The following is a 14,328-nucleotide window of genomic DNA, read 5'->3' as shown; positions in this document are numbered from 1 at the left end:
GTAACCTTGCTCTTTCCTCATTCTGTCGCCTCCCTGATGTGGTCCTATAAACCTTCCCTCAACTCTGCTCATGCACCCATAGTGCCATAGAATTCACAGCACAGAAGCAGACCCTTCAGCCCTTCTAGTCTGTGCAGAACTATTATCCTGCCTCGTTTCTGACTGTGCTGTCCATCATTCTTCCTTCCCCCCCCCCCTTGCCTCTCAGCACCCCCTTCTCTCCCATCCCCTCTCCCCTTCTCCCACTCCCCCACCCCCTCTCCATCTCTCCCCACATCTCCTCTACCAAAGCACTGATGTATATTTTGGCCTCTCTCCTCAGGCATCGCAGAGATTGACCAAGTGTTGAACGTCTTGCTGACCACCGCCATGTTCGTGGGCGGCTGCGTGGCTTTTATCCTGGATAACACCATCCCAGGTGGGTTCTGGCCGCCCATTCAGTGAAGCTCGTGTCGCAGACCTCGCACATAACCGGATCTTTCTCCTGCCCCATTTTCTCTTGGCCAGTTGTAGACCTAATCGGCACAAGAATGGCGTGACTCATTGACCAAGGCCTCTGTTTCACAAATGGTTGACCAAGCGAGGAATAGGATGAGCAAAAATGAGGGTCGGAATGAATACTGCCTGCATCTCCAATCCCCAATTACAGTCACGATCATGTTGCGAAGCTCCCCATCATTGCTGCTGGCCTCTTTTAAGCTTCCGATCTTCACCCTCTCATTCCAACTCCCTGACTTCCATCACTCCAGACCTCCCTCCACACAGTTCTCCAGCACAAAAGCGGTCTTCGCCCAACTTGTCCTCGCATCCCTCCAAACCTTCCCTGTCCAAAGGCCTTTAAGTTACAGTCATCACTGCTTCGACTGCTTTCCCAAGCAGTTCATTCCATACACCCACCCTGTGTTGAAAAGAGTGACTGCAGACCCCTTTCAAATTTAAATTTAGATTCAGGTAACAAGCCCAAATTGGCCTATGGCCCCAGTATGGTTTGAAGCGTGGGAGGAAGCCTACGCAGACATGGAGAAAATGTACAAACTCCTTACAGACAGTTCTGGATTTGAACTTGGGTCGCTGCTGCTGTAATTTTATTTTTTTTTTTAAATTAGACATACAGCATGGTGACAGGGCCTTCTGACCTATGAGCCTGAGCTGCCCAAGTGACCTACAACCCTCTGTTTGACAAACACTGGCACTTTATCCCAGTAATTAACCACCAATCTACCAGTTAACATGCCAGTGGGAGGAAAGCGGAGCACCCAGAGGAAACCCACGCAGAAACAGGGAGAACGTACAAACTCCTTACAGACAGTGCGTTGTTTCAAACCTGGGGTGTGCTGGTGCTGTAACAGCATCGTGCTAACTGTGCCAACCTCCTTTCTCACAAACCAGTGCCCTCCAGACTCGAATATTTCCCTTATCTATGCCCCTCATGATTTTATAAACACTCTGTAAGATCACCCCTCAGCCTCTTGCAGGGCCCAAGATCCAGGGATTCATTCTCTCGCTCTCTCTCTCACACACACTCGCTCTCTCTCTCGATAGTAAATGAGCTGTGTTTATCAAGTCCATCAGACCACAGGCACCTTCCATGTCTGGCTGCCTGCTTTTCCCCTGGAAGTTGATTTCCTCAGTGGTGTCAAATGGTGCCAATGTGTTGGAAGGAACTGAGTAAAATTAAACTAATTTTTAAAAAAAATTTAAATTTAGACATACAGACTCTTTTGGCCCACGAGCCCGTTCCATCCAATTGGCCTACAACCCCCCGGTACATTTTGAAGGGTGGGCGGGAACCAGAGCATCCTGAGAAAACCCACGCAGGCAAGGGGAGAACGTACAAACTCTTTACAGACAGCGCCAGATTCGAACTCTGGTCCCGATTGCTAGCGCTGCAACAGCATTGCGCTAACCACCATGCCAATCTTGCCACCCCTCACCCAAAATCTCAGTAATGTTTGTGGAGGGGGGGGTCTGTCAGTTGAGAAGATTGTTTTATATGTTCATATGACCATGTGATGTAAAAGCAGGCTATTCAGCCCATTGTCTCTGCCAGCAACCCCTTTCCCCTATTATTTCATTTTTGCCTCTCTCGTGTGCCCATCAACTCTGCCCTGTTTCTCCTGACACCTGTCTGCAATCTACAGCAGCCAGCTAATCAACTGGCTGGTATGTCTTTGGGGCATGAGAGGAGACCAGAGCTGGCATGCAAAACTCCACACCCAGTACACCTGAGATTGGGCTTGAGCTCAGCTTGCTGGAGATGAATATTAAGGCCTGGGAGGGAAATCACTCACTCACACACAGATTCCACACAGTTTACATGCAGAGGATGCAACTAAACGGCCAAGAGACACTCCAGCCCACAACACCCACATAATACAGGTGCTCCTCAACTGATGATGGGGTTGTGTTCTGGCAAATCGAAACAATTGTAAGTCAAAAAAGAATCCTGCACCTACCATTCCTTATAATTAAATTTTATTCCAGCTACTGGAGAAAAAAACACCATGAACATGCACAGCTGATAGCACATTGGGCACGAAGAATTGAACTCAAATTAATTGGTGGATGGTGAGGATGTTAAACCGACAGGGTCGTCAATTTCACTCTCTTCTGATGACGCTCGAGAGCAGCTCGGAGAATGCACTGCACTCGTTTGCGTGACCGCTACAGATACTGGTTGAGTCAGCATTACGAGAGGGTATACTGTATGCTACTCTTGCGCGACGCTGCCAGCATTTGCGAGAGAGTAGCGTGCCACATATTGCAAGCGCGGGAACAGATCAGATTTTGAAAGCGAAAGTACAGATCCGAGCCATCGTGACTTTTAAACATCATAAGTCGGGGAGCACCTGTAGTATAAAACGATTCCAACCACCCCTTGGTCATAGACACTTGTGGTACCACAATCGATTGCAAATGTGTTGCCAGGTTCCAATGAAGGATAAATTGCAACAGTCCCACATGGGCATGCACCAGCTACGGTTCCCCACCCTGTTCTGGCACACCTTACCATAGCCTTTCCAACGCAGGCCTGGCTCACAACCTGGAGCCAGAACTGCTCCACACTGCAGCCAGCTGGAGGGGTCGGCCTGGGTATGCCCAAACGAGGCAAGGTGTTCAAGGGAGCCAATCGCAAGGTGTGCCTTCACCTGTGGGTGGGCTAACTTCGATTGACATGGAGAAAGGACTTTCCGGGAGTAAGCACGTGGATTATCCTTTGTTTGGAACAGTTTCCTGTCTGACCTGTTGACATACTCCCGCGGCCTGGTTGGCGTAGTGGTCGGCACAATGCCTTTACAGCACCAGCGATGGGGACCGGGGTTTGAATCCCATGCCGTCTGTAAGGAGTTTATACATTCTCCCCCTGTGCCTATATGGGTTTTCCCCAAGAGCTCCGGTTTCCTCCCTCTGTTCAGAATGTACCGGGGGGGTGTAGCTTAATGAGGTGTAAATTGGGTGTCATGGACTTGTGGGCCAAAATGGTTTACCAAAATGGTCTATTACTGCCTGTCTAAATTTAAAAATAACACGGGATGTTGGCTGGAAGTGCCAGTTACCAAACTGCATGTCTAAATTTTTTTAAATATTAAAACTGCGAAGAGACAAATTCATTCCAAAAATTTTGAGATGCCCAAGGTGCAATTTCTTCCAGTTGACCTGTACCCCTTTTTTTTCTTGCTGTAGGAACCAGTGAAGAGAGGGGTCTTCGCAAATGGAAGATTGGAGTCGGTAGTGCCAAGTCGTTGGAGAGCAGGGAGACCTACAATTTGCCCTTTGGAATGAAGTACCTCAAGCGATACAAACTGTTCAGCTACCTGCCCATCTGCCCAACATTCTCTGGGTTCTTGTGGGACCGGTGCAGGGAGAAGGAAAGCTGTCGGAGGCGGAACGTGGACCCGGAGTCGACGGTATAGCGTCCAGGGAGCCTCGTGATCGTCTGTAGCTATAGGACCTCTTCCCGTCCATTGTGTATGTGTTTCCCATCCAAGAGAGGGCGCTGGTGTGGGTGCCACGCACACTCTCCTCCCCACCCGCCGCTCCCTCTCCAGCTCGTCAACGACACACACACACAAGCGCACACATCAAATGGAATCGAGGGACCTTTTTGAAGTTCGGGTCAGGATGGGAGCACCAGTGTTGTCAGTTTGATACCTCCGTCAGGAGTCATCACCAGTTTGCTCTTCATCGGAGTTATTGTTGTCTGCTGCCAAAAATGTGGGAGAAGAAAAGCCCTGTAGATGAGTAACGTTTTGGATAATATGTATGACCTCCCCCCCCCCCCCCCCCATCCTTCTGTTGACCAGAGAGTGGGGGAGTATAATCGAGAGGGGCATGATGCGTGGTGGGTTTGGAAAAGCAGCATGAGTAACGTGCTCAAGGGTGACTGCCACCTGTTCGGCCCATCGATTTCCTTCGGTCCACCTAAAACTTTACCTGGCTGTCCACACCCCTCCACCCCAAAGCAGGAGATGCTCTGCAGGTCAGCCAGCATCTTCAGAGTGACGTAAAGGAGTTGTTTCAGGATCCATAAACTTGGGGAAGGGTTTTAGGGAGTGATGGACAGTGAGAGCGGAGTGAGTGGTTGCAAATTCGCTAGGTGGCGTAGAAACTGAATGACAGAGACAATGTGATGGGTGTCAGCTGATGGTTGGGGGGGTGGGGTAGTGTGAGGAGGATCCAATGAGTGTAAACCAGAAAACTCTGCTGGAACTGTTGAGTTTAGGAACATTGGAGGGAATTAAAATGGAGAATCTTAAGCCCCTTTCACACCACCAACACTCCCAGGAAGTGTGAAAATTTACCGGGTCTGCTGCACCTCGGGGACCTTTCCCGCTGCCCCATGATTTACCTGATTAATCGGCAGCCCAGCATTTTTAAGGGGGGCCCACCTCCAGCAATGATGATGCGAGAGTAGGACGTGCTTTCACACCTCCAGAGGGCGATGAACGAGTTAACTCGGCCAGGCTCTGACACTTGCCCCCACCACAGCCCGGTTGAATTTAACTCGCCCTGCCAGGTTGGGATGTGTCACACTGCACGATCACCGGGAATGGACCCGCTAAATTAGCTGGTTAACCCACACAGAACCGGCAGTGTGAATGGGGCTTTTGATGTGTTGGCCAGTCTAAATGAGCTGGGAGGGGCTGGATATCTGAAATAATTCCCTTCAATGTGAACTCCAGCAGAGCAGACTTCTCAGCTGATTGGACACATGTGGCTGGGTGTTCCTGGTCACAGACATTCCTTCTGCTCTCTCCACTCTCCCACGTCATCCCACCTTTGAGCATGCAGCCTTGGCTTCTGAGCAAAGTGCCGTCTGATCTCCAGCACTTTCTGTTGATGTAGATTTACCGTATCTACAGGGGTTTTATTTTTAACCATTTTTGAATTGGATTATTCCCTGGGACCTGTCTTATAATCCATGTGTTTGACTTCATACCTGGATCAGAATCCATTTGTTTTCTTTGCTGTCTGTTAAATGTTATTCTCCTTGATCAGTTATAGCCCCAGCCTGACTAAATTTGTGAAAACATAATGCTTGAGAAATTCAGTGTGCTTTATACAGCAAAGATAAAGATGCATAACAATTTTACGGGCTTGAGCCCTTCAACAAAGTAGATACGATACCCTAATGAAGGGCTCAAGCCCGAAACGTTGGTTATGCATCTTTATCTTTGCTGTATAAAGGACACCCTTTGGCCTGCTGAGTTTCTCCAGCACTGTGTTTTGTCAACCACAGTGTTTGCAGACTTTTTGTGTTTTACTTCTGACGAAGCCTGTCTTGCCTTTTCCTCGGAACACAAACACTTCCCAACCCTCCCACTGCTTTCTTCTGTGCTCTGCCGCCTTTCCTGCACAGGGACCCGTGAGAACTGAGACTTTATGGCTGTACTGACCACAGTCCATTTGCTTCTTGTGGCCCCTCGCATCTTTGAAAATGCTCACCTTCAGCGCTCCGCTCCATCTCCTGAACATTCGACTTCCTTCCCGTGCTCTGCATTAGAAACTGCTGGTTTAAATTGATTGACAGACATTGCATTGGAGTCGAAGTGTATGGGGGTATTTGAGCTAAGAATGCGTCAGTGCAATCTTAGTGGTGGAACAGGCTGGAGGACAAATGGTCTTCTCTTGCTTTCTATGTTCAGTCACTTACTAACTAAATGAGTGGTTCTCAACCTTTATCTTTCCACTCACTTCCCACTTTCAGTATTCCTATGCCATCGGTGCTCTGTGATTAGTAAGGGATTGCTTAAGGTGGAATGTGGGTGGAAAGAAAATGTTTGAAAACCACTGTTTTAATAGTCCCTAATTGACGGTTTCATTACTCCAAAGGAAATGGGCCATTGACAATTTTTCTCAAACAAAACAATTGGTTCTCAACCTTCCCTTCCCACTCACATCCCACCTTAGGCAATCCCTTACTAATCACAGAGCACTGATGGCATAGGGATTACTTAAAGTGGGATGTGTGTGGGAAGAAAAGGCTTGAGAACCACTGAACTAAATGCTTCTGGAGGACTATTGGGACATTGGCAAGCCTCCAGAAGTTGATTATTGGATTGGGAGCCACAGTTAAATAGCCATGCCTATTCTCCACTTGTGCTTTCTCATCTTGTTAACCAGAGCCTTGCTTGTACATCAGCACCCCAGTTGGCTAGCACTTTGATCAGCTGGTTGACGAAAAATCTTCAAACGATCTCTGCACCACATCCCCACCCCACCCCCGACTTCTTCCTGTCGGGTCCCCCTCGCCTTGTTGGTGAAGAGATTTGGAGATTGGGGCCAAAGCCTGCCAATGGGTGGAGCTATTTGGAGAGGACTTCTCCGTGCAAACTTTTTTCTGCAAGTAGCCCAAGTTGAGCGGGAGAGATATGCACGTACAAAGAAGCTTCTGTGCAAAGATGTAGGTGCTTTACCTCAGACTACCCATGATGGACTTGGTTATGCTCAGCACACTCATGTCCAAGCTAGATACAATGTGGGGGTGCTCTGAGGTGTCCAACACTAGTGTTTCTTACCCAGATGTATTTTGGAGATTCTTAGCCACTTGCCACCGATTTTAAATGCTTTCAGCAAGCATTTCAAAGTATTACTGAGCCTGCTTGGCCCTGTGGGCTGGTGGTTGTTGATTACTCATTTGGACCCAGCACAAGGGCAAGTCAAGATGCCTCCAGTGGGCCCCATCTCCATTCCACCCGGCCCCCACCCAACCCCAGCAAAGTGAGGTGCCTTCTGCAATGGAAGAACTCTGGCAAGAGGATCCCCATGCAGTTGGCAGCTCGAAAAGCTAACCAGTCTCAAAAATATTGTCAAAAGGGAAAGCTTCATAACACCTTTCTCGCCATTGTGCAGTTGCAATGATCTTCTGTTGGTCAATGCAGGGTACCCTCATAACGGATTGAGTTGGGGATTTTGACATTGCAGAGGTTGCATGGGTTGACTAGTGACCCACTTACAAGTGAATGGGTCAGTAATCACTTGGGGGGGCGCGGTTGGTGTAGCAGTTAGCAGGACACTGTTACAGTGCCAGCGACCGAGGTTAGAATCCAGTGCTGTCTGTAAGGAACTTTGACAATCCTCCCCGTGTCCACGTGGGTTTCCTCTGGGTGCTCCATTTTCCTCCCACCCTTCAAAACATACTGGGGTTCTCGGTCAATAGGGTTTAATTGGACAACACTGGCTCGAGGGCCAAAAGTGCCTGTTACTGCGGTGTACGTCTAAATTTAAAATCTAATTCCAATGATGCATAGGGGATGAATTCCCAAAGATCAGTCGCTGGTTCAGATAGGTCTTTCAAGGCTGGGCTGACTGGATATTCAGATCAGTTACAGGCTGATAAACTTGCTTCACATAGTTAATCCACGTTTTCATTCCTCAAGTGTGTAAATAATATATATCAATAAATATATGCATATATCTGTGGGTTACTATTTTTCAGTTCTAAATGATAACATGCTGCTAGGGGAAATAGGAGTTGGAGTTATTGGGGTGGGCATTTATTCCTCCAGTCTCAGTGTGGTTGGTACGAGCTGAGGATGTTACACTGGAAGTGAAGGTGGTTGCTGTTCCCCACCTGAGCTTGAGCCTGTAGCAAAAGTGAGCCGGGGGTGGCCACTGTCAGATCTACATTAAAGTGGGCCATGGGACTGTCAGATCTATCACATTATAGTAAAAACTCGATCCTGGAGAAACTCGGCAGGTCAAAGTGTTCAAAGAGAAGGATACATAACCAAAGATTCGGGCTTGAGCACACTATTTGACTTGCTGAGTTTCTCCAGCTTTGTGCATTTACTTCAACCAGTGTCTACAGACCTTCATGTTTTACTTCTGCAACATTATAGTTGGCCATGGGGCACTGTCAGTAATATACACTAAAACCCCTGGTATCCGCCACCTATGCAGATTGGTAGATGCCAAATAAGTGATTTTTCCGATTGCTTGAGATTCCGTGATTGGTGAACTAACATTTAGGTGTGCCAATTTTAAACCTGTATTTTTTAACCTATTTATTTTCCGTGATTATTTCTTTGCCGGTTGCTTGAGGCTGCCGGTTGCTTGAATTCTGGAAAACAGGTGTTATATTTTTCCATGGGGCAAGGTCAGATGTATAGTAATATACCGTTAAACCTCTGGTATCCGAGAATTGGTAGATGTTGGATAATTGGATTTTCCAGTTGTTTGAGATTATGTGATTGACAAACTAATGACAAGATGGGCCAATTTTAAACCTGTTTTTTTTTTACATCTTTTTCCACAATTTTCTTTTGCTGGTTGTTTGAGATTACCATTTCAGATAACAGAGGTTTTACTGTTGTTGGCCATGGGTCTCTATCAGATCTATGATATTAAAGTTTCATAACAGGTTCTCAACAAAGCGCTGTACATCGTTGTTCCCTGCCTGTGTTGCCTTTTCCAGCCTGCACCTGCAGTATTATGTAGATCCTAACTGACACCTTTGAGGACATAACAAAGGATAAATTAATCTCCTCTGAGGGTGGTTGTTTAGCCTGATGGGGGCCTTTTAATGAGTGGCTGACAGTATGTGTTGCAGCTGCATCAGACTTGCGAAACAACACTGTTCTGTTTGACAGTTAAATGCATTGGCAAGGCTCTAATGCTAAATTTGGACCCAGGTCTGAGCAATGGCCTTCCTCCTCGTGTGCGATCACAGTTGCACCAACAACGCTCGCCTCAGCCGAGGCCAGTACCCAAAGGTAACTCAACAGGACACCCAGCATCCAGTGTGAGATTCCCGAAGAAGGGCTCTGGCCCGATACTTTGACTGCCTTTTTCTTCCTCTGGGTGCTGCGTGACCTGCTGAGTTTCTCCAGTATCTGATTTTCCAAGCCGAGGACAACGCCCTGGGGGGGATGGGGGGTGGAATTTCCCCCCCCCCCACCTTCCCCAAAGGTTTTCTGGTGAATGATGAATGTTTTTGTTTTTGTGGCCATTCCTTCATCTGTTGCGATTGGCCCAACTGTGCGGCAGATGGGTTGAGTTTGGGTCACGAGGTGATGTGTGGGCATCATGATCTGTCCTTGGTTCTTGTGGCAGCAGCCCTACTGAAAGTCATTGGAAACAAAAGCTGGGAACCAACCCGAGTTCTTGGCCTGTTTGTGGACAGCTGTCTTTTCAATTGCTCCACTCACCACTCCCATCCTTCTCTGTTACGGTGGCCAAGTATTCCCCCAAGATAAGAGGTTGGGAACAAAGAGATAAAGTTGAAAGCATCCTGTACTAAAAAGAACCCCCCCCCCCACCACCTTGTTAATTATATCAGTGGTAGGTCAGCTGGAAGACTTGGGTGTTCTAAGCAGTTGTGCCTCTCTTGACAGGGAGTTGATGGGCAATCAGTTTCAGGCACCAACTTTACAGTGTTTCGTTTCTGTCCGAGTTGGCTTAGATGCACCTTGGGCTTAAAAGCTGGAAGGGTGATTAGAAATTGTTCTGTTGCTGCCTGTCTGTTAACAAGGTAACTCGTGTTTGTCTCGTAACTCTGTGCAATATTAGCACATAGAAATGCAGATAAAGTTTGTGTATTTTTCTAACATTGCATCATGAATATGTGTCAAATCTATTTAAATTCCTGTGATACCTTTGCAAGAATTTCACAGGCTGTTTGTAACTATATCTGTAAATCTCATTCCAAGTTGCTTCTATGATTAAAAAAATAATAAATCTGGTGTAAACTTAGCAATGGAACGACTTGCTCTCCACACATTTTATTTTCCATCTTTCCCTGCTCTCATTGGCAAACTGCCAGTTTTATCCATTTCTGGGCACCGTTTGGAGAGATGAGGGTGGTTGCAGGCCCCACTCAGCCCCTCAAGATTGCTCCGTCATTCACTGACTGATCCGAATATTCCTCAAGTCCACTTCCCTGCCCTTTTCTCAAGTCGCTACAAACCTGTGTCTGCTGTAAACATACACCAACTTTCTTCCTCTACACTTTCCAGTAGCAGGGAGTTACAGCCCTTGCGTGTCCACGGTAGGTCACGAGTTGAGTGATCTCCAAGGAACTTGGCGCTCTCCACTACAGAGTTGTTGTTGCGTAGTGGAGGCTGGTTGTTCCCAGTCCTCCTGAAGTCCATGATTCATCTCCTTTGCTTTGTCCATGTTGAGACTCCGGTAGTTCCTCTCAAAAGCCCGTTTTATGCTGAAAGGTCGTGTAAACGACCCGTCTCTGGAAGCCACTTGCTTCTTCACACAGAACTAAATAAAGCCAGCTCCCTGAGTCAAATGTACTCCACTGCAGAGACTAGATGGATCGATGACTGGTAAGTCTAGATTCCCACCACCCCCACAAATCTTGCGATTCTTTCACACACCGCTCGAAAGGCAGATAAAATCCGGCTTTCAAACTCTATGAAAAAATGTGATTAGCATCTGCCTGGCTCTGAATAAGCCCAGCAAGAAATTGGATTGAATCAAAAGCATAGTGTCTCAATAAGGTGGGCTTGGCTACTGCTACCCTCGTCTTGAGGCCACCTGCACCAGTGCCACAGAGATGTGTTGGGAAGTGCAGAGCAGACTAAGATCAGGTTGAAATATATAAAAGAACAGAAACTGTTTCTAATACCCATATAGGAATTGGACCAGAACTGGAATTAGGAGCAGAATCAGGCCATTTGGCCCATAAAACCTCCTCTACCATTCGAATCATGACTGATGTATTTTTACACTCAACCATATTTCCCTTCCTTCTCCCCCATACACATAATCTCACTTGTGAATCCACAGGGATCATCCACTGCACCTGGTGCTCCCATTCTGGTCTGCTCTACTTCGGAGGGACCGGCCACAGACTGGAAGATCACTTTGTTGATCACTCTGCCCGCCGTAATAGCGTGGATCTCCCAGTAGCCACCCATTTCAATTCCCCGCCCCATACCCTTGCTGACATATCTGTCATTGGTCCTGTGCACTGGCAGACTGAGACAACCCGCAAATTGGAGGAACAGCACCTCATCTTCTGACTGGGCACCCTCCAGCCAGATGCCATTAATATCGACTTCTCTTTTGTTTAAAATTCTGCCCCTCACTTCTTCCCCCAGCTCTGTCTCTTCTCTCTGTCTTCCATACATAATCAATTCTCACCTCTCCCCTTATCCTATCCAATTAACACATTTTGTTGGTCTGGACTCCTCACCCAGCCAGCACTGTCTGTATTCTGAGATTTCCAGCTTCTGGCCTGCTTATTCCTTGAAGAAGGACTCTGGCCCAAAATATTGGCAATATATCCTTTGGATCCTGAAAGATTGGCTAAGGTCCTCCAGCATTTCCATATGTTTTTTCCCCATAACCTATGACACTGAAGAACGTATCAATCTCTGCTTCATATACACCCGATGACCAGGCCTCTGCAACTGTCTGGCAACAAATTCCACGGAATCACCACCCTCTGGGCCTAGCCTTCCCATTCCTGAAAACATCTCTATCCAACCCTTTCAATATTGTGTAGGTTTTGTTGAGATCCCTTCCTTGTTCTTCTAAGCTCCAATGAATACTGACCCAGAGCCATCAAACGCTCCTCGTGTTTACTCTCTCATCCCGGGATCGTTTTCGTAAACCACCTCTGGACCCTCTCCAGTGCCAGCACATCCTTTCTTGAATACAGGGCCCAAACCTGCTCACTATGCTCCAAGTGTGATCTGGCTGGCACCTTGTAAAGCCTTGGTGTTGGAGTTGGGGACCACCACAGATTAGTTAGGATTTGAAAGGCCTGAGTAATGGGCCCTGGCATAAGGGGAGGGGGGGGGGGGGAAAATCGCACCCCAGTGATCTGGTTGGCCTTGGAGTCCTTAACCTCAGTATTGCAGGCCCGAGGAGAGGGGATCCAGCACTCCCCTGCACGGTCCAAGTGCCCAGTTCGACTACCAATGGCTTTAAACGGCATCGAAGGTGATATGGGGTCTGGGCCCAAGATAACAGCTCCTGTGCTCACAGCAGCACAACAGCACAGGTGTTGTAGTTTCTGAGGAAGCAGAGGACTGACGCAGGGCACCAGAGACCACCCACCCCCCCCCCACCCCCATTTGAGAAGGAGAAGCAGAGGAGACGACCCTAAGGGATATTGATTAGTGAGGCTGAAGAACACACAGGCAGCGGGGCTGTTGATGAGGTGAGGAACTGCACAGGCTGGGAATTGCTGGAGATGGGTTGAGGGGGTACCAGGTGTTGGAACTGGGATACGAGAGGGTGCTGCAGGCTTCCTGATAGCGCCAGAGATTCTGATCTGAAGCTAGGTTTGGACTGGAATCTGTGTGGCTGCATGGGCTGTGGGACCACTGGAGATGAATCAACGGACACTTGGGAACTCCAGGTGGACTCTCTAGCTGCTTTCAGGTACTCTGATGCAGATAATGTGCTGGCAGACACGGTTGGGGGAATGCAGCTGGGACGTTCAGCTGTCCATGGAGAAGTGAGGGGCAGAATTTTAAACGAAAGAGAAGTCGATATTCTATCATCTGAATGTGCCGGCTGAAGGAGAGTTGCATCCGAGCAAATCCCGCCTCCGGTGGACTGTGGCCGTAGTCCCACTGCTGCTTTCAGGTGCAATGGGGGATTCTCGGAGCTGGAGAATGTGCCTACAGGAGGAGGGTTAGGTAAGTGTTCCTCCTGGCCAGGTTCTCCACTTTCAAGTGGCCACCCGACAGCTGCATTGGGGTAGAATAGGTGACTTTACAGTTGGGTATTCTGGCCACCTGAAAGCAGCTTTTGTTACTTCTCTTTCTCTGACTGTAAGAAGTGCCCAGCAACTTGTGTTGATGGCAAATTTTGTATAATATTAAACATGTTTTGCTCTATAAATATAACAGAACCTTGTACACTGTATTGCATAACAATAATGGAATCTTGTAGCAACAATTCAGGATATCCCAAAGCATTTTTCAGATAATGGTTGTTTGAAAAGATGTCATGTTAGGAATGCAGCAGATTGACATAGTACTGGTGAGAAGAAGGCATGCTGTCCTTTGAATGACTGCCATGGAGTCCTTATGACACCTGATGGAGCAGGTGTGGAACAGTTCACCACTGCATCAGAAGAAACTCCTTTGATGCTGCAGCTCAGGGTACGAGTTGGCTGCAAAGGAATCCAGACTCGTTGCGAGTGTGTGGACAAAGACCTGCAAAACACAGCTTTGCAGGGAACTGAAATTGGCCCATTTTGGGAAGCAAAATAAGAATCAGTCTGAATGCCGAGATATTACCGGGCACAGGGATCTGGGTTTCTTTCTGCATGATCCACAAGGAGCTGCAACTCGCAGATAAAGCAAGTAATTATGGTATGCTTCTGTCAGCCAGTCTCAGCGTCCATAGGAGATAAAGATATATTACTTGTGTTTCAGACCTGAGCCCTTCAAGGAATAAACAGAGAACAGGAGCGCTCAGAATAGAGAGAAATATGATATGTTATATTTTTCTTTTCTTTGGCTTGGCTTCGCGGACGAAGATTTATGGAGGGGGTAAAAGTCCACGTCAGCTGCAGGCTCGTTTGTGGCTGACAAGTCCGATGCGAGACAGGCAGTCACAGTTGCAGCGGCTGCAGGGGAAAATTGGTTGGTTGGGGTTGGGTGTTGGGTTTTTCCTCCTTTGCCTTTTGTCAGTGAGGTGGGCTCTGCAGTCTTCTACAAAGGAGGTTCCTGCCCGCCAAACTGTGAGGCGCCAAGATGCACAGTTTGAGGCGATATCAGCCCACTGGCGGTGGTCAATGTGGCAGGCACCAAGAGATTTCTTTAGGCAGTCCTTGTACCTTTTCTTTGGTGCACCTCTGTCACGGTGGCCAGTGGAGAGCTCGCTATATAACACGATCTTGGGAAGGCGATG

The 14,328-nt window shown here is 47.9% G+C and overlaps 1 protein-coding gene across 4 annotated transcripts in view; it reads left to right on the top strand.

Annotated features, from left to right (window-relative positions):
- LOC138754133 (solute carrier family 23 member 2-like) overlaps nucleotides 1-10,203 on the top strand; it is a 78,554-nt gene extending 68,351 nt beyond the window's left edge. For all 4 annotated transcript variants that reach the window (XM_069917989.1, XM_069917987.1, XM_069917988.1 and 1 more), the window contains 2 exons: nucleotides 323-418; nucleotides 3,685-10,203. In XM_069917989.1, coding sequence (XP_069774090.1) covers nucleotides 323-418; nucleotides 3,685-3,914 — 326 coding nt within the window. In that variant the 3' untranslated portion in view covers nucleotides 3,915-10,203. The remainder of the gene's footprint in view (nucleotides 1-322; nucleotides 419-3,684) is intronic.
- Nucleotides 10,204-14,328: the final 4,125 nt, after the last annotated feature.

Source organism: Narcine bancroftii, chromosome 2 (assembly GCF_036971445.1).
Source record: "Narcine bancroftii isolate sNarBan1 chromosome 2, sNarBan1.hap1, whole genome shotgun sequence".
Lineage (NCBI taxonomy): Eukaryota > Metazoa > Chordata > Chondrichthyes > Torpediniformes > Narcinidae > Narcine > Narcine bancroftii.
Note: the sequence above shows the minus strand (reverse complement) of the source record. Positions and strands in the feature narration are given on the sequence as shown.